This window comes from Lithobates pipiens, unplaced genomic scaffold (genome assembly GCF_037356315.1).
Source record: "Lithobates pipiens isolate NorthernLeopardFrog02 unplaced genomic scaffold, aLitPip1_a1.2 Scaffold_16, whole genome shotgun sequence".
NCBI classification, from domain to species: domain Eukaryota; kingdom Metazoa; phylum Chordata; class Amphibia; order Anura; family Ranidae; genus Lithobates; species Lithobates pipiens.
Window position 1 is genome coordinate 329,586,737 of NW_027507748.1, and position 22,344 is coordinate 329,609,080.

The following is a 22,344-nucleotide window of genomic DNA, read 5'->3' on the forward strand; positions in this document are numbered from 1 at the left end:
CTCCCGGCGATCGTGTCACGGAGCCGCAGAACAGGAAAGAGACGTAAACAAGACATTTCCCCATTCTGCTTTGTGAGATGACAGAGATCACTGCTCCCTGTCATTGGGAGCAGTGATTGCTGTCATGTGAGTTGAAGCCCATCCTTCCCCACAGTTAGAATCACTCCCTAGGACACACTTAACCCCTTCATCGCTCCCCCAGTGGTTAACCCCTTCCCTGCCAGTGTCATTTACACAGTAATCAGTGCATTTTTATAGCACTGATTGCTGTTTAGATGACAATGGTCCTAAAATAGTGTCAAAAGCATTCCGATGTGTCCGTCATAATGTCGCAGTCATGATAAAAATCGCAGATAGCCACCATTACTATTAAAAAAAAAAAATTATAATAAAAATGGCATAAAACGAACCCCTATTTTGTAGAAGCTATAACTTTTGCGCAAACCAATCAATATACGTTTACTGCATTTTTTTTACCAAAAATATGTAGAAGAATAGATATCGGCTTAAACTGAGGAAAATTTTAATTTTTTTAAAATATTTTTGGGGGATATTTATTATAGCAAAAAGTTTCAAAATTGTCACTCTTCTTTTGTTTATAGCGCAAAAAAGAAAAACCGCAGAAGTGATCAAATACCACCAAAAGAAAGCTCTATTTGTGGGAAAAAAAGGACGTCAATTTTTACGACCGCACAATTGTCAGTTAAAGAGACACAGTGCCAAATTGCAAAAAGGGCTCTGGTCAGGAAGGGGGTAAAATCTTCCGGGGCTGAGGAGGTTAAATACCAATATTGGCAACCACTAGTCCATTATACAGAAAAGTGAGCAGTTGAATGCAAGGGAGTACAACCATAGCAACAAAAATTGTAATTCATTAAAAATTATACACTACCTGGAATTCATCTCTCAGGTGTGTCGAATTGCTCTGTGTGTCTATCTGTAGCATCTCCTTGTAGGTTTGTTTGAAGTCACAAATTGGTATTGCTGTATCACCACACAGGCATGCCTCCAGGATTGCATCATGGATAAAAACGTACTGCTCCTGGATCAATCAAAATAGAGACAACTAATTGCTGGCAAACACTTTTCTCGCACCAATTTTTCTCCACTATCAGTTTTAACCTCTTTAACACATGAACACCCTAACCAGCTTTAATACCTGTGTTTGAACCATGTTTATACGCCGAGAGCATAGTGTTTTGACACAGTTGTAAATATCCACAACCCCTTCACATTCTGCCATGTCCAGCATTACATCTAGAACAATGTAGCAGCCTGTCCTTCCAGCTCCTGCACTGTAAAGACAAAGAGATATAAGTTGATGCCATACATTGAGAAAAGCATGAAACATGTTCGTCAACAAGTGCACACTCTATTACTGACCTGCAATGTACTACAACAGGCCCAGCATCAGGGGGTGTGGAGGACTTGACTCTACGGATGAACGCAAGCAACCCTGTGGCATGACATGGTACACCATGTTCTGGCCATGAGAGAAAGTGGAACTGCTTTACTTCATGTCTGGCAGTATAACCACGCTAAAGAAAAGAAAAATAGGTGTGTTGGTCTTTAACATTTTTTCAGTTAGTACCTGACAGGGAACATCTAATTTGCAGACAAACTTAGCAATAACTAAAGTGAGAATGGAGCGGCCTACAAAACAATTATGCAGTGTAAATATTTTCTCTCTCCACAATATCAAATCGAGTACTTATTTAGGAGTGTAATGCAGAGGCTGTAGCTAAAAACCTATAATATACTCAAGTTGCCTTTTTTACTAAAATTAGTAATTTGAGGCACAATCGAATGTATGAAAGCGTTCAAATCTACTGTAGGAACGTGCAAGAAGCAAGATATCATTAACAAAGCTTCAAAGGTGAACAAACTTTAATACCACTTCCTATAAAAATCCCAACAATATACAATACCTCTATATAATACCTTTGGTGTGCGCGCCCAAAAAATGTGTAATAATACACAGGAGAATTTGTTGATCAGTATCTTAGCAATGGGGGGGGGGGGGGGGGGGGTGCCTATATAGCGTGATGTCACGGACTGGCCTGTAGCTTCCAAAGAAGTCTGTACAGGATGCAACACATCAAGCAAGGTATGTCATCTTGCTAGTGGGAAGAGCGCCAAAGATCCAGTCAGGGGGATATTAGGTTTGTAACTTCTGGGGGTACACTGTGTTACATAAAGATTCAATGTGATTCAAAGCGCTGTTTTTATCATAGGATGTGAATGTATTTTCAATGACATATTAATAAATCTTACTTTAACGAACAGTACTAGATGTCCCCTTTTTGTTTATATTGAGGAACATACATATAATACGTTTCCTTCAATATGATGATAGTGGTCTAAGCTGGAGGGTCATGGATGTTGGCTGAAGAAAGCACCATTACAAAGGCGTGTCAAACCTCTTGTAAAGCTAGAAGTCAACAACTGAAGGTGAGTGCATATTTACTCATACACAAGTAGCGGTGATCTCGGCAAGAGGTGGTGGCTATATCAAGCAAGTGATGTAGGTGCTTTATAGTATCAGGGCAATTATATGGACACTAACCATTTGGGGACTAGTGCAAGAACACGTTTTGATATCTTTGTTGGGAGTGGAGTGAAACTATATTTAATATATACAGTTGTGCTCATAAGTTTATGTACCCTGGTAGAATTTATGATTTCTTGGTCATTTTTCAGAGAATATGAATGATAACATAAAAACATGTCTTTCGCTCATGGTTAGTGTTTGGTTGAAGCGATTTATTATAAATCAACAGTGTTCACTTTTTAAAATCATAATCACAACAGAAACTACCCAAATGACCCTAATCAAAAGTTTACATACCCTGGTGATTTTGGCCTGATAACATGCACACAAGTTGACACAAAAGGGTTGAAATGGCTATTAAAGGTAACCACACTCACCAGTGATCTCTTTGCTTATAATTAGTGTGTGTGTGTGTGTGTGTGTGTCTGTGTGTGTGTATAAAAGCTCAATGAGTTTCTGGACTCCTGACAAGGCCTTTGCATTTTTCATCCAGTGCTGCACTGACTTTTCTGGATTCTGAGTCATGGGGAAAGCAAAAGAATTGTCAAAGGTAGCTGAAACAGGAAAAGGATATAACAAGATATCCAAGGAATTGAGAATGCCAATCAGCAGTGTTCAAACTCTAATTAAGTAGTGGAAAATGAGGGGTTATCTTGAAACCAAACCATGGTCAGGAGGTAGACCAACTACAATTTTAGCCACAACTACCAGGAAAATTGTTCCGGTTGGAAAGAAAGACCCACAAATAATGTGGTGTGGCTGTTTCAAGATGCACAATAAGGAGGAACTTGAAGAAAGATGGGCTGCATGGTCGAGTAGCCAGAAGAAAGCCATTACTATGCAAATACCACAAAGTATCCTGATTACGATACCGTAAACAGCACAGAGACAAGCTTCAAACCTTCTGGCACAAAGTCATTTGGAGCGATGAGACCAAAATTGAGCTTTTTGGCCACAACCATAAACATTTGGAGAGGAGTCAACAAGACCTATGATGAAAGGTACACCATTCCTACTGTGAAACACAGAGGTGAATTGCTGATGTTTTGGGAATGTGTGCGCTACAATGGAATAGGAAATGTGGTCAAAATTGATGGCAAGATGAATGCAGTATGTTATCAAAAAATACTGGAGGAACATTTGCATTCATCAGCCAGGAAGCTTCCTGGCTGATGAATGCAAATGTTCCTCCAGTATTTTTTGATAACATACTGCATTCATCTTGCTATCAATCTTGACCAAATTTCCATTTGGTCAAAATTGGGCATGGGATGTACTTGGACATTCCAACATGACAATGATCCAAAACAATGGATTTGGAACAATGATCCAAAACAAGGTATTAAGAACTGGGGTATGTAAACTTTTGAAGAGGGTCATTTGGGTAGTTTCTGTTGTGATTATGAGTAAACACAGTTGACTGATAATAAATGGCTTCAGCCAAACACTAACCATGTGTGAAAGAAAAGTTTTGTGTTATCATTCATATTCTCTGAAAAAGACAATCATAAATTCAGAAATCATAAATTCTGACAGCATATGTAAACTTATGAGCACAACTGTAACACTGTGATTTGTTTTGAGTTTATAACATTTTGCTTATAAATGATAAAACTTAAAGCGCTTGGAAAAAGTGTTTTTTGTTAACACGTTTTTTGGGACTGTACATTAAAGATTTTATACAGAGGTATATTGCTGGAGGTTCATATAGAAAGTGGCGTTAAAGTTTGCTCACATTTGTGCATTTAGGAAAATATAAGGGCACTGCTCAATTTCTCCCTTTCATTCGTGGATACATGTGAAGCACGAAAGAATACTAGCTTGCTCCCAAAGTGATCTTGATTATATCAGCTGTAAGGTAATATTTTATATGTTTTTCTAATTTCACAAGTCTGCACTAACATATTTCCAATAGTTTATAGCAACAGTGTAAATGTATTTTTTATTAACATTCAGTCCTTAAGCTTCAGTCAAATGACCTGGGTCTGAGAGGACCATGTTGGGAGAATAACATCATCAATCTACTTCAGGCAAGATTTCCTAAAGCTGGCCAAATACTGATTTAAATTCTGATCAGTGTGTGCTCCCCCACTCAACAGAAGTTGATTGTTTAATCAACATGTTGAGCATTGGAAAATTGATCAGTGGCTGCAGCCATTCATCCACTGCCGGAGTATATCCTCCTGGTGGTGGTGATATCATAGGAGACATCTGATGACAAGGTTAGAACACTGCACACCGTGAACAGCCCAGTTTACGAGTAAAGAGGCTTCAGCCTGCACCCTTCCAAGCCATGCCCCCACTAACGCGTTTCACCCTCCCACAGGGCTTAATCGTAGTAGTGGGAGTGATATACAGCTGTCAGGTTTTATGCAACATGAACTGCTGCTACAAATTGAAATCACTAAAAACAAAATGAGAAACAGATGGACAAGTAATAACAAGGAAAAAATGAGACACTGCAAGTAATGCCTGCTTGTCCGACATTGCTGCAAAACAAAATACATGTGCAGCGCTAAAAGGGAAATGCAGACCAATAATATACTTTAACCCTGTGATGTTTAAAGGCTCAAAAAGCCATAACAGTTATATTAATAATTTAATTTTTGGGGTGACTTATGTACAGAACGAAAACACAAAATCCAGCTGGGAACAAAATAAAAAAACTGAAGAAAAATGTCTAAATTATCAACACATGAAGAACCCAGATCCAATAAAAAGCATCTATTTATTTTTTCTCCTATGTTAAAAAAACAAACAAATGAAAAATCCAAAATAGAAAAAACAAAAAAGTGTTCTTCTCTATTTTTCCTATTAGAAAAAGGGTAAAAAAAAAATTTGATGAAATTATAACCAGGAAAGGGAAGAAGGTGCTACGGTAAAGACATATCATGAAAGCTATAAACAGAATAACACAAGCATTTTATCAATTGCACAGAAAATAAGTTACGATCTTCAACCCGGAAATGTACTGTAAGTTAAAACAGAACTGTAGTGCTCAATTTGCTGGCCTAGATTTAGAATTTTTTCTTAAGTCTCATAGAGAATGTTTGATATATATTCAGTAATCAAGCAAAAAGACACTTATTGATGAATGCTGAATTGTGTTTATCACAGGCCTACTTCTTTTGATTTAGTCTCTTACCCGTTCCAGAGCAAGTGTCCTCACAGCATATTCTGCCAAGGTTTCTGTGTTAATCAAAGTTATGCGAATATCTCCATATGTTTCAGTGGTATCTGGCCAATATTTGCTGCACTTCACCTGGGTGAAGGTGAAAAAAATACAGTTTTTCATTCAAATACCCTTTGTATGAGTGCCCTTGTTTGTGGTCTAATCTTAATACATTGGTAATTGTGTAAATTGCCATATTAAACTATGATAACGTACATGGTAACTCAATTAAGATTAAATATAACATATAAAATATAAAAAAACGTGTGCATACGTAGGTGAAAAAAAGTCTAGATCAGGTCTTAAAAAACACCGCAGTGACATTTTGCAAAAGGGGAGTGTTCAATCCACTTTAAAAATCACCGCATGAGCCTTCACCAACCACAAGCAATGGACTCTTACCAGAACATGAGGACTCCATTGCAGAGTCAAAGAAATCAGCATAAATATGACAAAGATCTGGTTCATATTGTTTGGCTGGAGTTCAGCAGTATATCTCATGAATTAAATCAATTGTAACATCAATGGCAACCATAAATGCACAAAATTCCACATAAAAAAGACAGACCAAAGGTAACTTAGCCTCAATATCCTTGGCTTTGATAGTGAGGCTTAGTGCCATCTGGTGTAGGCCGGGCAGGTCATTACAATTTTCAAAACGAGGCTTGGATGGCTTTGTCAGCCATCTTAAAATAAAGGAAGTACTATTTGAGGCAGAGATACATTTCTGAACTTGATAGTGAAGCTTGGTTCTATCTGGTTTCCAGCCGGGCAGCCATTTTCGTCTTTTAAATTGAGGCTTGCATGGCTTTGTTGGCCATCTTAGAATACAGGAAGTACAATTTGAGACCAATAATTATGGGGTCACCTCCCTTATCAAGTACATATAAAAACAGGTGTGAAGACAAGCGTGGCGTGTATGCCCCGATGAAGTCACATATGACAAAACAAGTTACGTGGAGCAAATGCACGTGATGTGGCCACGACTACGTGGACCAGAAATTTTTGTGAAGCATTGTTTGGAACCTCTATCATGCATGCTGGTAATGTTATGCATACAACGTGCGTATTGTTTTTATTCATGCGAGTAGTATTGATACTTTGAAGTGCAATTAAACCTTTTATAAAATTTAACACTATGTAGGTTCTTCCATTCTGATTTTATGTGGCATTTATGGTTGCCATTGATTGGATTCACAAGATATATTGCTGAACTAAAGCCAAACAATGAATTAGATTGATGGAATTGTCATATTTATGCTGATTTGACTCTGTAGTGGAATCCTGATGTTCTGGTAAGAGTCCATTGCTTGTAGTTGGTAAAGGCTTGTGTGGTGATTGTAAAAGTGGATTGAACACTCCCCTTCTGAAAAATGTCACTTCAGTGTTTTTGAAGACCTAATCCAGACTTTTGTTTACTTACATATGCATGTGTTTGTTTTATATTTTACATTTAGTTTTAATTGAGTCACCTTGTACATTATCATATTTTAGCATAGCAATTTACACAATTACAACTGTTACATAGTTTGCCTGACAATTTTTTTGCTAGTAGCTTTTTTTCTACCAGCGTTCTTTCATACATTTTTTTCATCTTAATACATAACACCCAAGAAAGAATACGTATAAGATGTATTAAAATGTATACCATTTTAGTATTTACTTTTTCATTTAGAATGTTTAAAACAACGAAATACAAAGTTTTATATTATTTGAGTCAGGTATGCATATACATTTGACATATTTAACTTTTTTAGCCAGCTGGTCCATTTCCAAGCTTCAGGCCAATGGCAAAAATGAATACCCCCTGTCGGAATCAGGGACCACACCAGTCTTATAAACTTTTCAGGGTTAAAACAGACAGTGAGGAGGCAACATATCGCCTCCTAGCCTCCTGTTAAGGGACCTCTGAAGGCGACTTTTGCTGTACTCCTTTTAGAAAACCCATCCTCGGAATATACAGTATAATGTCAATAGTGCAAGCATATTACATTTTTCACTGTAAAATAAACATATTGGATAAATTAAAAAAAATATTATAAAATAAAATGTATCATGGTTTTCTTCTAAATTTATATATATTTTTTTCTAAACCAGAGAAACTTTTTTCACTTCAAAGACAGCATTTAATTGACAAAGAACACAACTGGAGCAGCAAAAACATGTGCACCTAATATATTAAAAAGTACATGGGAAGAATAATGTGCTTGAGCTACAATCTGATATGCAAAACCTGAGTTAGCCAAGGGTAGTATATACAACACAACATGAAAACCCTAGGCCACCAGTTGCATTTTCAGTGTGTGAGAACAACCAACATAGAAAACGATCTGCCCACATTATGCATCAGTTAGACATGCACAGCCTGAAGAACTGAAGAGAAAGGCGAGACCCAATGACAAAGACAGATAGAAAGAAGGGACAAAATGTCTGTACCCCCCTGCAGGCTAACATGAATTTATTGCCTCTTCTCAAAGCGCTAACAACTAAAATAATGTACTCTGAATGGAGCATATTTTTCTCCAGGAAAATTATAAAAAGGCATGAGAAAAATGCTTAGATGGCACATGGAGTCCATCCAGGCGAGCAGAAGGGGAAGTATGGTTCATGAAGTGTGTTAAGCCTACGACTGTGTGATGGATGCAATACAAGACACACAGTGATAAAGAGAGTAAACTAATTACATCGCTTTCACGTCAGCAATGTTTGGGAGGGTGCTGAAGGAAGACTGCTAATGAGAAGGGAAAATTAGACCAGCAGAGACCAAACAAAATCATTACAGTTAATGGAGATTTACGAGAAAACACAATTTAAAAAATGATCTGATGTAAGGAACATTGTTCTTAATTACCCGTCAGAGCAACACAGCGACAATACTAATCATATTAGCCATGCAAAGAAGCATCCAGTTCACAGCAACAACTGCTATTTCTCCTTACAAACTATATGTCTACGTGACAAAGGCCATATTCTTATGAATATAAATTTGTGAGAAATATCAAACATCTGCTGGATTCTGTTTTTCCTCCTTTTTGTCTATATATGATTATCCCATTCATAATCTACCTTTATGTGACATTCCTTCCCATAGCTGCAGAGCCAACGCATTATGCATTCAAGAAATGGGCTTAATCAATGTACTGCTAGTCTCCCTCAGCTGGGAAAGATTAAACATGGATCTGTGGATTTCTCTATCAAAGGAGTTAACCGTCAGTCTGCTGAGTTATTTCTTAGCCACAGGCAAACTTTTAATATTTGTAAAAACAGGAAAGCAGTAATTCTAGCTCACAACGCTACTTTTTAGGGAACCTGCCATGACAGAAACATTGCTGATCTCTCTTTCTGAAAAGGCTAACTGCCTGGCTGTCATTCTCTCTCTGATTTTAATACTTTGAGTTATTGATCTGGAACATGCACAACACATTTCTCCAATCTTCCTACATGTATAAATGTCCCTAGTCAGATAGCAACTCATATCACTGAAGCTAGTAGGTTAGAATAACTGCAATTTTCAGAAGGAGCTCAGCAATTGCAGTCCCCATACCTTTCTCCCTTTCTCCTGGAAGATTTATCTTTAGACAAATATGTCAATATAAAATGTAAGAGCCTTGGGTCCGCTACTTGATGAGTCATAGTCCTGTAACAAATATGTGCACAGAAGATGTTGGGATCCCTAATATGACCATGTTTATTCCAGGTCACTGATTTACTAACTAGTAAAAAAGGATGAAGATGACAACCCTGGAGCCTGCAACTGCGCAATTTTAGCTCCAATATTTATATCATGACAGATTTCCTTTAACATTAACAGGCAATAACAAAGAAGGCTGTTCAAAATTAGTGGTTACAAGGAAACCTTTTAAGAGGCAGAATGCAAGGAGAGAAATAGTAGATTAGCAGTGGCAACTGTAAACAGGGCCATGTCTAAGCAGAGGTGACAGCATTCACAAGATCCAGTGATGCAACTATTACTAACTATCCGAAAATTCTAGCTAGTTTCTCCTTATATCAGTATGGTGCCTAGGCCCCTTAGCACAGGGTGGACGCTGTTTTGATCAGTAGGGGATCTGTCAAATGATCCCCCCCTGATCAAGGAAGAGCAGATGGGTGACAGGTCTGTATCCACTCAGTTTCTGCAGAGCAGACACAGACAGAGTCCGCTCTTCTCTATGGGTGGGTGGCAGTAAACTGACTCTGCTGTACATTTATACCCAGCTACCACCTATCTGCTCCACCCAAACTGAGTCCTCTTCCATTTTTTTTAGTGGACACAGAGCAGAGGTAAGCAGGTAGAAACAGGCACAAGTCTGTTTTCACCTGCTTGTCAAAAGGAATACATGTACTTACCAATCCGTTCAGACTGAAAAACTGACAGGCGGATCTGATTAAAACACCAGTGTGAAAGGGGCCTTAAAACTGAACTCCATCTTTAAATACACTTTACATAGTTAATTTGGGCCCAGCTGGCTCAAACAAACTATGTCCCTCCCTAACATGTGTGTCCGCTGGCTATGCAGTAAAAACTGTATGTAGCTGAGGCTACATACAGAATACTGCACTGTGTCCTGGGTTTGAACCAAGACTTCCAGTCTCATACCCAGAACACAGTAGAGTCTATCACAGTGGCGCTAAGTCATTCAGAGTAAGCAATGTATTTTTTTCAATGAATATGATTGGCTGAGTCAGATGCTGTGACATCATCAGCCCGTCTCTCTGACAAAAGCAGAGGAAGCTTTCTATTCATTGATAGAATACACTGATTATTCTGAATGGCTGAGCACCGCTGTGATAGACTTTACTGTGTTCAAGGTAATAACTGGAAGTCTCAGCTTGAATCCAGAACACAGTGCGGTATGCTGTATGTAGCCCCAGCTACTTACAGTTTATACCACACATCCAGCGGCTTCACATGCTAGTGAGGGACACAGCTTTGCCCAAACAAACTACGATATGTAAAGTGTATGAAAAGATGGAGTTTAACTTAAGTCCAGTCTGGGTAGCCACTAGCTGAAAAGTCTGTGTTCCCCGTCTTTAGAGTTTAATAACCCCCAGTTTGTGTTCAAGTCAGTGGTGGGCATCAAAAAGCAGATACTGGTCTGTGTGGGTCGGTTTTCTGTAGATATATTGGCCCAAGTACCTCACACACATCAAAATACAAGATTAAAGTGAACACAAACTCAGTGGCAAATGACAACTCACACTTTTGGGCATTAACTTTTGGTGATTTCCACGTAATCTAGAAATTAACACGAATGCAGGCTTTCTGATACCGAGGATATTATTATGTAACTAGAACAGGGTGGTTCCACAACTTTTACACCTCCAATCCTGGACAATCAATATACACATTTCATAGTGATTATATTAAAGGGTTAGTTTACTTTTATCAAAAAGTGCCTATGCAGGTAAGGGTTGTGCGTAAGTAAATAAACTGCAACCTTGACTGAAGTTGGACAATGCCCTTGCTATAGGTCATTTACATTCCTCCTAGGCCATTTACATTCCTCCCTAAGCCTAACTGAAAATGGCATCCACCCATCCTCCCTTGTTGCTAGGTTACGCCCAGCTGCTGCTAATCACCTCAAACATTGGAGGGGTAAACTCTGAAACACTTGCACTTGTGATGCTCTGTCAAAGCATCACTGAGCTCAGAGTTAATGTGATGGGGGAAAAAAGTGCATGTGTTATATGTTTGAATAAGAGAAAAACTTGTTTCTGTGATGGTGGGGGTGAGCAGTAACAGCTGGGAGAGTCCTAGCAACGCAAGGGGTGGACACCATCTCTGGGAGTTTTTTGGCCTGGTTTCAGGAGTTATGTCAATGGCCTACACATATAGCAAGGGCTTTATTTAAGTTTGGTCAAAGCTGCACAGTTTATTTTTATCTACAGGCACCCCTTACCTCCATAGGCAGTTTTACTGTAAAGGTGAAGTAACCCATTCTCTTTCTGACACTTAGTAGAACAGATTAAGTGGCTTGGAGAAGCTACAAACTATCTTCAACATTACAGAATAAGTGTAGTTGAATGTGACTTACTATTAATAGCTATAAAGTGACCTAGATAAATGAGAACCTTCATAGAAAATAGCAAGAAGTAACACATAAGGAAAGCCTTTTCTCTTTATAGGGTAAAGACCCATCTTTATTTGTACCAGAAGAGGTTGCATAAATGGGCATTCAGATCTAACCGGAATCCTGAGTTCTTTATAAAAAATGACCTCTAAGTATTTACACTAATATAACCCAAACAGCAAGCCTCTCTAAGGATTTATCATCATAAAGTTTATCATGTACTTTCTTCAAACATACAACATGCATAGTAATCAGAATAACACATACCCTTCCAACTTCCACCAGCTTGGTGATCATCACTATACTTGAGCAGTGTTCTTGCCAAACCATTCTCCAAAAGTCATAGATCATGTCTTGCTTTGGACCTGCAGTGGATCAGTAATCAGACAGTAATTATGCATTTCTAGAAATGATTACATGTAAGAGCCGCTTTATCATGCATCATTGATTAATCTCAGATTACAGATGAATCATGGACAAAGTTGACATCCCCTTCAAATCTTATTAGCTATGTCACATTCTCCATATATATTATGGGCTGCCACAGGGAGAAGTACAAAATATGTGATCATTCAGAGTTAAACAGGAATTTGTATCATGCTTTGTGCCTGCCCATGGGGGTCGATATGCATACATTAGCACCAAAGAATACTTACACCCACTAACAAAATACATTAATAGAACACATAATTGGATTTTTCCTACAGCTTGTCTATAAAATCCTTTTCTTGGAGTACATCACGGGACACAGAGCAGCCATAATACCGTATATACTCGAGTATAGGTCGACTCGAATATAAGCCGAGGCCCCTAATTTACCACAAAAAAACTGGGAAAACGTATTGACTCGTGTATAAGCCGAAGATGAGACATGCAGCAGCTACTGTTACAGCTTAAAAGAGTGGAAAAGAGGGTCAACAATGCCCATCTGCAGCTGCATACCTCCCTGCGTACCTCCCTGTGTACCTCCCTGTGTCCATTGCAACCTACCTGTGTCCTGCGCATGCCTCCGTGTGCCAATCTGCAGCCTCTGTGTCCATCTGCAGCTCCGTGTGCCATTTTTCGATCAGCATGTATCAGCATGTCATAAAAACATACGGTGGCCATTCCAGGATTCAAAAGCCGCACCTCTCCTCCTCATCTGTAACAGACGGCGGCCATTCCACTGTTCAAAAGCTGCGCCTCCCTGTCTGTGATAGGCGAACACTCAATTTCCCACTAGTCAGTGTTCCGCCTATCACGGACATCCTCTCATCCTCGTCCGTAGTATGAGGATGAGCAGATGTCCGTGATAGGCGGAACACTGACTGCTGGGAAATTGAGTGTTCCGCCTATCACAGACAGAGAGGCGCGGCTTTTGAACAGTGGAATGGCCACCGTCTGTCTGCACGACACGCTGATCAGGTAGGCAGACGGCGGTGACTCGAGTATAAGCTGAGGGGGGCACTTTCAGCCTAAAAAAAGGGGCTGAAAATCTCGGCTTATACTCGAGTATATACGGTAATAACTATAACTATGTGGTTATACGCCACCTATAGGTGAATGGACACTGGCAGATAGTTAAACAGGAAGTCCTCCCCTATATAACCCCTCCTACACAGGAAGTACCTCCGTTTTGGGATTGAGATCATAACATAAACCCTTGTCCCTATTCAGTTTTGAAACAGACAAAATGTAATTTCTTTACAATAATGAGTGCATAACGTCTGCTCCAAGAGCCAACGCTAGGTAAAGACTGACCCAACTAAGGAAGGAGTGAACCACTTCAGAGACTGCTCCAAAATCTTATGGTCTGAGATATTCTCAAACACAACAACCTCAGATGCCTCCCTCACTTAGGAGGGAAACCTTGGCAGTCTCTCATCCATGTACTAACCAGGCTTTATCCGAGATCAGGTGCCACAGTGACTCAGATAACTCTGGTGCCATTGGTCCCACAGGAGATGTGAACACCGCAAGACCACTGAACCTGAGGGAGGTGAACCTACCTCACCCTTCTGGAGTCATTTAGCTAGTCTAATGCCACGTTCACATGATTGGAAATTTGGCCAGCAAAAAAAACGATGAGAGCTTTTGGTCGGAAAATGCGACCATGTGTATGCTCCATCGAACTTTTGCTGGCCAAATTCCAACCAGCAAAAGATTGAGAGCATGCTCTCAATTTTTCGTTCAGAAAAAAGTTCAGATCGTCTGTAGGAAATGCGACACACAAAATTCCTACGCATGTTCAGAAACAATTCAAACTATGCTCAGAAGAATTGAATTTCATTTTCTCGGCTCGTTGTAGTGTTGTACATCACCGGTCAAAACTTCAGCGAACTTTTGTGTGACTGTGTGTATGCAAGCCAAGCTTGAGCGAAAATTCCATTGGAAAAATCATCATTTCTGGCGGAAAATTTGCTTGTGTGTACGCAGTATAACAGGTACAAATTAAAGTGACTATATTAGACAAAAATGAATATGCAGTTCCACAAGGATGCAAGCCTACACAAAGTTGGTCTACCGATATACAACCCCGCAGGTATGTAGGTATGCAGGTACCCAGGTATGCAAACATGCAGGTATACAAGTATTCTTGCTGTTCATGCATTTATGTATGCAGTATAATGCAAATAAATACATCTATACATATCTATAGAGTTTAATGTAAATAAGCACATATTTATGCAATTTAATGCAAAAAACACACATGTATGCAGTTCAATTTATGTAAACATGCATTTTTATGCTAGTAAGCATGTATTCAACAAAGGCAATCATGTGGCTATGCATCATGTGTCTATACCTCAAGTGACCATGTATATAAGAAAACATGCAACATGTATCTATGCAAACATGTGTCTTATGCAACTCTGCCTTTCAGCAAACATGAGCCATTAGCAAACATGAGCGCTTTTAGCAAACATAAGCTTTTAGCAAACATAAGCTTTTAGCAAGCATGAGCTTTTAGGAAACATGAGTTTAAGCCAGTTTGCAAGTATGCACCTGTTCAACTGCACCAGGCCCCATACTAGTTTTGCACCAAATGCACATTATGCTGGAGACACAACACTTTAACCTGCTACATAAAAGGGTTTATCGACTACAGTTGTACAGGCCCCTGGGATTAAACAGTAAGTATGCAGTATAAAATCATGACTAGTTTGGCCACACAGTTCCCCCATAGTAAAAACTCACGTCATTAGTATCCATGGGCTGCTGTAAACATGGTAAACATGGCCACCCCTCCACTTCCTGCCTATATAGAAATAGGTTCCTGTGTCCTCTAGTGGCTGGAGGAGAAAGGACAGCCCATACTCCTAAGAAGTACACTGCCCTTAGAGGCTACTGAGAGAAGACCAGACAGTCAGATCTCTTTTTTTCTTTTTGTAAAGAAAGAGAAACTGCAGGACTCTGAGCATAACAGGAGTCCAATCTTCACCCATCACAGCAGGCTTTGTCATAAAAGACCTTCAGGGATTGGGTCCCCCTTAATGTGGGGTTCACGCCCCTGGACCTGTATAGCACCCTACAGGAAAGCACCTGGGTCAGAACAAACATTACACAGGGTTCCATTACACAGGGTCCATCGCCGTAAAGCTGCATTACAGGCAAGATTCGAGGAATCTTTTCTCCTTCTAATGAGGCTTGGGTACCATCCATTTTAGCTGCCAGCTTTTTTCGAATGGATCCAAAAAAGTTCATGATTCTAAATAGAACCGTCCAGACCTCCAAGTATGCTCCAAGAGCACATCTATCATATCAGTGACCAAAACCTTACAGACACTGGCGACAAAACTGAAGTACTTCCTATGTAGGAGGGATTATATAGGGGAGAACCTCCTTTGACTATCTGCCAGTGTCCAGTCACCTATAGGTGGCGTATAACAGCATAGTCATTATTATGGCTGCTCTGTGTCCCGTGATGTACGATAAAGAAAAATGATATCCATTTGCTTTTGGATGATTTTTTTCATAAAATTGTTTATGCTCAATTGTATACATTACCAGGTATCTCAAAAAAGTTTGACACTAAGATTGTTAATACCAGCATTAATACCAATGAAACAGTAGTGCTGATTTTACCATTACCACCTACCTTGTGTTGCAATGAAGTGGTTTGATCTGTGATATCCCTACAAATGAAAGAAAAAAAGTAAATATGAACATTACAGTGCTACCTTCCAGTCTGTCCAAAAATCCCACCATGCATTTCAGCAAGCACTGTGATCCCACAAAGAGACAGGTAGAGTAATAGGCTCAGGGGTGGACAGACAAATGGTGTGTTCTTATCAAATAACACTTACACCACAATCTTTACAGGACTCAAACAAATTCTAAAAAAAACAAGATTTGGGGTAGTGTCACATGGATGCATACTGCGATCAGCGCTTAGAGCTCTATTAGCCTGTCCAATGTAATCAATGTTAATGGAGCACATACGTTCCAAATGTAATCAGTGTTAATCCTGTTTACAGGCAAAAAGAAAATTTATGAAAAGAATGGACAAGAAAAAGTGCGTGTTGCTTGTAGCAACCAGTCAGCATTCAGATATATAGAATTCAGATATATAGAATTAATACATCACTTAACTGCTTGTTACAGGCAATGTAGTCACTTTTCTTTACTCTAAGTTTTAATTAGTGAGACCACATAGTGCCATGTGACTCTACTCATAAAATAAAGACAAAAGAGAATAAAAATGAGAGCTTAATGGTGAAATGACAAGTGGAGAGGAAGCCATTCTTAAGAGATGCCTTCAAAAAAAAATCTTGTTTTAGGTAACAGTTAGTGACAAACTAAAAGCTCAAGCTGAAATCAAAAGCAAATCATAGCTATATGTTATACCAAGTTTGAATTAATAACATGGTTATGAATTTGTAATCTGAACCAGATTACTAACCTTTGATTGAATGACGTATTTGTATGGAAAATGAAGATGAATGAAATATGGAGCATTATTAGAGGAAGAAAGTGAGGAGCAGAGATTCCTGAGAAATATTAGGTAAATAGAGAAAGCATGAAATAGATCATGTACAGAGGGGCTTAGGAAAGGGAAATGAAAGAATAAAAAGAGCGACTGTAGAAGAAAATAAGGACAGAAGTACGAGGGATTGGGGGGAAGGAGCTGGAAGTTATTGATATATTAGAATTTATGTTTTTTAATCAGAGGGTACTAGTTGTCTTAGTATAATAAAGTGGTATAATTCCAGCACTTATCCCAGGCACTAATGCACCTGGATTTGGAAGGTGGGAGATAGGATCACAAGCTTGATACTCACTTCTCTGTTAATCCGGATCTACCGGTGATCCCATAGACAGAATAACAGAATGGCGGGGCCAGAGATGTCAAGGAAAGCAGAGAAAAGGGGCAATAAGAAAAATGGAAGACAGATGAATGAAGACAGAAAATGTGAGCGAAAATAAACATTGACATTGAAATGAAAAGAGAGAACCAAGGCAGTGGAGAGATGGTGGAGGAGAAGAGAGATGCAGAAAGTTAGAGATGTTTATAGAACCGGTCATTATCATATGAGACCAGTTATGTCAAATAAATGGCAGACAGTGGCGAGGATAAGGATACAAAATGTAGAAGACAGATAGAAGGGCAGCAGAGAAAAGAAAAGGATAAAGATGCATTAGCAGAAACAAAAGAAAGGGGCAGTATAAGAAGTTAAAGGCACCAGTCACTTTACAACATAGCAGATATTAACTCGGAAGAACAAGCATACAAGTGGAATAAAATGGGATTCTAGAGTTACTGCACATTATTATAGAAAACCTGTACCATGTTTTAGATAAAATAGGGTCAAGTATTTTACAAACACATAAGTTAACACATAAGCTATCACAACACACATCAGAATAGGGAACAATGCCTTAAGCTAGCCATATACTGCTCTAATTCCGGATGATTCTGCAGGAAATTCAAGGAGTGGGGGCAGCTTGTAGGCACCACCCTACTCATCAAAAATCTATTTTTTAAATGGAATTTTGTCAAATGAGCCAAGTAGTAAATTGCTGGTTGAACAAGCATTGTATCCAATTTGATGCACTGTTGGTGTATTCAACAGCTGTGGGTCCCACCAGCTCCTTAATACAACAGACAACAGGGGAGATTCCTTCATCAGCCCACATATATGGATAGCTATACATGCACGTCTCTCCCCATCCTTGCTAAACAGTGTAAATGAAAGAATCACCCCTGCTGGCCATTGTATTCAGATAGCTGGCATCTGTAGCCCGCATAATACCCAAACAATGACTGCATCTTATTGATGCAGTCATTGTGTGACCCACAATTTACTACCCGGCTACCTCGGCAAAGAAAGAATCAGACAAAATGCAAGCTATGTATAAAATGCTTAAAGTGATTGTAAAGGCTATGTTTTTGGTCCTAAAATAAAAAAAAAGAGGTTTTTACTTACCCACTGTGTGCAATGGTATTGCAAACAGTGGTCCCTAGAGTTCCCGATCAGCATTCTCTGCTCTGCCTCTTCTGTATGTGCTCCCATAGCAAGCCTCTTGCTATGGGGCACACTAACAGACACATGCTTGAATTGGGCTGTGTGGGTCTATAGACACACATAGCGTGACTTGGCCCTGCCTCCTTCTTCCTCACAGGATTTAATTAACAGCAGCCAATAGCTTCTGCTCCTCTCAATCTGAAAACTATAACTAAAAGTTTTTCTTTTAGTTACACTTTAATGCAATGAACATGATAATGTACATGAAAGCACTGCAAAAATGTGAATCCAGGACACAGGCTCACTAGTCTTAGCCATGGGCCATATGCAGCTACCAGGTTATTGGGCACTGACAAAAATAATGCTGAACGGTTACCCCTTCCCACTCCCAGCTAGCCACAGCTTTGCATTAAGCAATTGGGAGATCATAAAAAACACAGGGTCCTATAATCCGAGAAAAAGATTTTAATGGTAAGTCACACAGTTCAGAATGCATGATCTTAAGTCTTTGTCTCATGGACATCCAACAGCTGTCCAACTGGGGGTGGGCAAAAAAAAAAACACTAATAGGCCCAGGAAGGATGAAAAATGAATAAGATTTCTGAAAAAAGGTTGTAGCTGAGAAGTAAACGTTCACAGAGCATACCACTTCAAGACAGTGGAAATAAATGATCTTGGGATGTTTTGGAGCAGGACATAAGGAGAGGAGGACAATGTCCTGGTTGGGGGTTGAAGGAGAAATCCCCTTAAGGAGGAAAAAGGCTTTGGGCCTTAAGACAACCTTGTGCTTGTGTAACACTAGGAAAGGCTCATTACATAATAAAGACACGGGGGGTTATTTACTAAAGGAAAATCCACTTTGCACTGAAAAGTGCACTTGGAAGTGCAGTCACTGTAGATCCGAGGGGGACATGCAAGGAAAATAAAAAACAGCATTTTAGCTCACACATGATTGGATGATAAAATCAGCAGATGTTCCACTCATTTCAGATCTACCCCTTAGATTTAGAGTGACTGCACTTCCAAGTGCACTTGCAGTGCAAAGTAGATATACCTTTCATAAATAACCCCCACTAACTCAGAGACCCGCCACACAGAGGCAATAGGAATCAGTGTTGCCAACCTACCAGATTAAAATTTACTGACACGACACCCAAAATTTACTGGCAAAGCCAAGTTTTTACTGGCATTTCCAAAAATTTCGGTATTTAGGCTACAAATAAATACAATGTGCAATTAGCAATGTGATTTAAGGTAGATATTAAGGCAAAAAGCATATTTCTTATTTTATTTTAAATATAGTAAGTTAGTGGCTCAGGGACAGGACTCAGAGGCAGGAAATTAGAATGGGCAACACATGCATCTTAAATGGATTCTCACAATGACACCGATAGTAGTGTGCAGCAGCACAAATCACTGACACGTCCCATCCTGAGTCACAGACAGTCTCTATCATGGCCAGGTGGTCCTCTCAGTCCCCTCCAGTCCAAACAGCACTGACAGTCCCACTCCTGGCTTGCCTTGCTACCGTCCCACAGATCCGCAAACAAGGCTCTGGCTGCTCCGCTCTCTTGCATCATGACCTCACACAACATGCTCAGGCACCATCTCTGCCAGACCTGTCCCCCGCCGGTACCACCCAAACACACTGTAGCAGGCACTTGGATGGTTCTGGCAAGCTCCAGACCCGAGCTGCACATACCCAGTTCCGAGCCAATTGTCATTGCCATATCTTTTACTGCCAACCTTTTCCTCTTACTGGCATTTACTAGCAGGAGAAAAGTGCCTGTTTTTTACTGGCTGCCAGTAAAAATACTGACTGTTGGCAACACTGATAGCAATAAGAATGGCCACTTTACAAGTGACACCAGCTAAGGCAATATCCCTAATAGACATGATGGGTGGCTTCTGAGGGGCCAAAAGAACTAGGTTAATATTCCATGGAGTCACGGGGGAAATGTATAGGGGGAAAAAATGTGTGCCACACCCTACACAAAGTCCTTAACTAAGGAATGAGAGGCCAACGGTCTCTGAAACAAAACGATCAAGGCCAAGACTTTTCCCTTGATGGTACTTCATAGGGATGACATTTCCTTGTCTTTCACCATGCAAGTAGGCTTTCCAGGTGCAATGACAGAAGTTAACTTAGTCTTCAAGAGTGTAGGGATGAATGAATTTGATAGGTCCCTGTCTCCTAAGACCTGGACTTCAATGGCTATGCCATTAAACCAAAGTCAGAGAAGCAGAATGGGGAAAAGGCCTTAGGGATGATCCAGTAGGCTCCCATTCCATGGCTGCAACACACCATTTAAAGTGTCACAGCCTGTTCTCCTCTTCAGCCAAAGGCAAAAGAACTCCAGCACAGTAAGGAGCAAAGCAGGTCACCAGCTCTGTATTTACTGTGGCAGATGTCTTCACACACTGGACGGAATTTAATGGACCAGAATTCATCCTGTTCTGAACTCCCTGATGGGCCCACTCCTGGTGAGATTTTCATGGACAGAATTACGCTGCTGGCAGACCAGGGCCCTGAACCTGAATGGACCTGTAATGCACCCTGTGACTAACTCAACATGATACACCACTTACTAAAGTGAGTGTTCACATAAATTCCAGTGCCCAAAGCGATATTACAGCCCCCTTCTCCAGGCATCATCTGGGTACAGACATCCAAAGGCTTGGCCAAGGAGTCAACCATTCCAGAAGCTACAGAAAGCAGCTCCAGCATATATGGTGCAGCCAGAAATCTTGTTAGAACAATCCTCCAAAAATAAAAATAAAAGAGGCATGCTTTTCTCAGAAGAGAGAATATGTCTACAATCCACAAACACTTGCAAAAAATTGTGCCAAGCTGTGAATAGATATGGCTATTTTTTGCCAGTGTTCTAATATCTCAAGGAAGCTGTATATAACCCATGGTTAAAGACTAAAGATTATGTGTCCTTTACTAAATAACTAAGGTTGAGCAACAGATTCCTTCTTCTGGGATAAAATTTCACAGTTGGCGAATCTCCCACTGCAGTGATTCTTTTTGACAGCCGGTGCTGGTAGCTGTAAGAATACCCAAACATCAGCTGCATGTGACTGGATACAGATACCATCTATACATTTTATGCCTGGTTACTTCGATTTTTTAATAGAAGGATGTCAGGCACAAGGGTACCGATAAGGCTACCCACAAAGCAAATTTTGGTAGGTTGATCAGGAACCAGACAAAATTCAATAAATGCATGACGAGCTTATGAGAGAATTTCTCTGGTGAATATATTATGTATGTAAAAACTAGTTTTGAGGAAGAAAAACAAGAGAATGGTTTTGATGGCAAGATACAGGTAATGCCAAGTGTCATAAATTGAAAATTCACTAAATAATGTGTTTAATTTTGAGATCAAGGAGTTGTGAAGTGCATGGAATTCTCTGCTTGTTTTCAGAACACGAATTTAAAGTGTAAGGTCACCTTTTCAGGTGAACAAGTGAAAAAGTGAGAACACACTACCCCTCCAACCCCGGTCACCACTGCACGTATCTTCGTGGGTAGTTGTTAGTTCACCTTTTCATTTTTTGCTGAAATGGTGAACTTACACTTTAAGCATATAAAGTAAGTTAACATTACTTTGTATAGGCTTTGATGGCTTTGTATGTGATATAAGTTATCCGTTGTTAAGTGCCAAGTGTAGACTAGCAAGAAGGAAAGTTTATTTTTTCGCTATCCGAATGCGGTCAGAAAAGTAATTTCCATTACAACCATGGAAGAATCCAGAAATATATTTTTTTCTAAAGTAGATTGTAAAAAACACAAGTAACCTTTGGTTGACTATATTTATATTGCTTATCTTAATCTTTACTAGGTTTATTTTTACAATAAAAATCACATGACACTAAAATAAAAGGATGAGGCTTTTATACTGGTTATCATAAATCTAGTACCTAGGCAACATAAACAATACAAACAGCCACCATTTGTTACAGTTATAAAATTGTTTCCCATTATTCCAATCTCATTCTTTCACTCTAGTGCCCACAGGATGTTATAGGCATTACGGCACCCCACAAGCTCACATCTGAAGCCTTGGATATAGACATAGAAGAGATTTATTCTATGTG

At 39.6% G+C, this 22,344-nt stretch overlaps 1 protein-coding gene across 4 annotated transcripts in view; it reads right to left on the reverse strand.

The window, feature by feature from the left end:
- Positions 1-22,344, reverse strand: part of PTPRU (protein tyrosine phosphatase receptor type U) — a 236,481-nt gene that overhangs the window by 42,931 nt on the left and 171,206 nt on the right. For 2 of the 4 annotated variants that reach the window (XM_077481757.1, XM_077481759.1), the window contains 7 exons: positions 17,056-17,073; positions 15,873-15,909; positions 12,062-12,159; positions 5,697-5,813; positions 1,384-1,538; positions 1,160-1,295; positions 893-1,042 (listed from right to left, as the gene is read on the reverse strand). In XM_077481757.1, the coding sequence (XP_077337883.1) occupies positions 893-1,042; positions 1,160-1,295; positions 1,384-1,538; positions 5,697-5,813; positions 12,062-12,159; positions 15,873-15,909; positions 17,056-17,073 (711 nt within the window). The remainder of the gene's footprint in view (positions 1-892; positions 1,043-1,159; positions 1,296-1,383; positions 1,539-5,696; positions 5,814-12,061; positions 12,160-15,872; positions 15,910-17,055; positions 17,074-22,344) is intronic. The other 2 variants (XM_077481758.1, XM_077481761.1) reach the window with 1 other exon arrangement.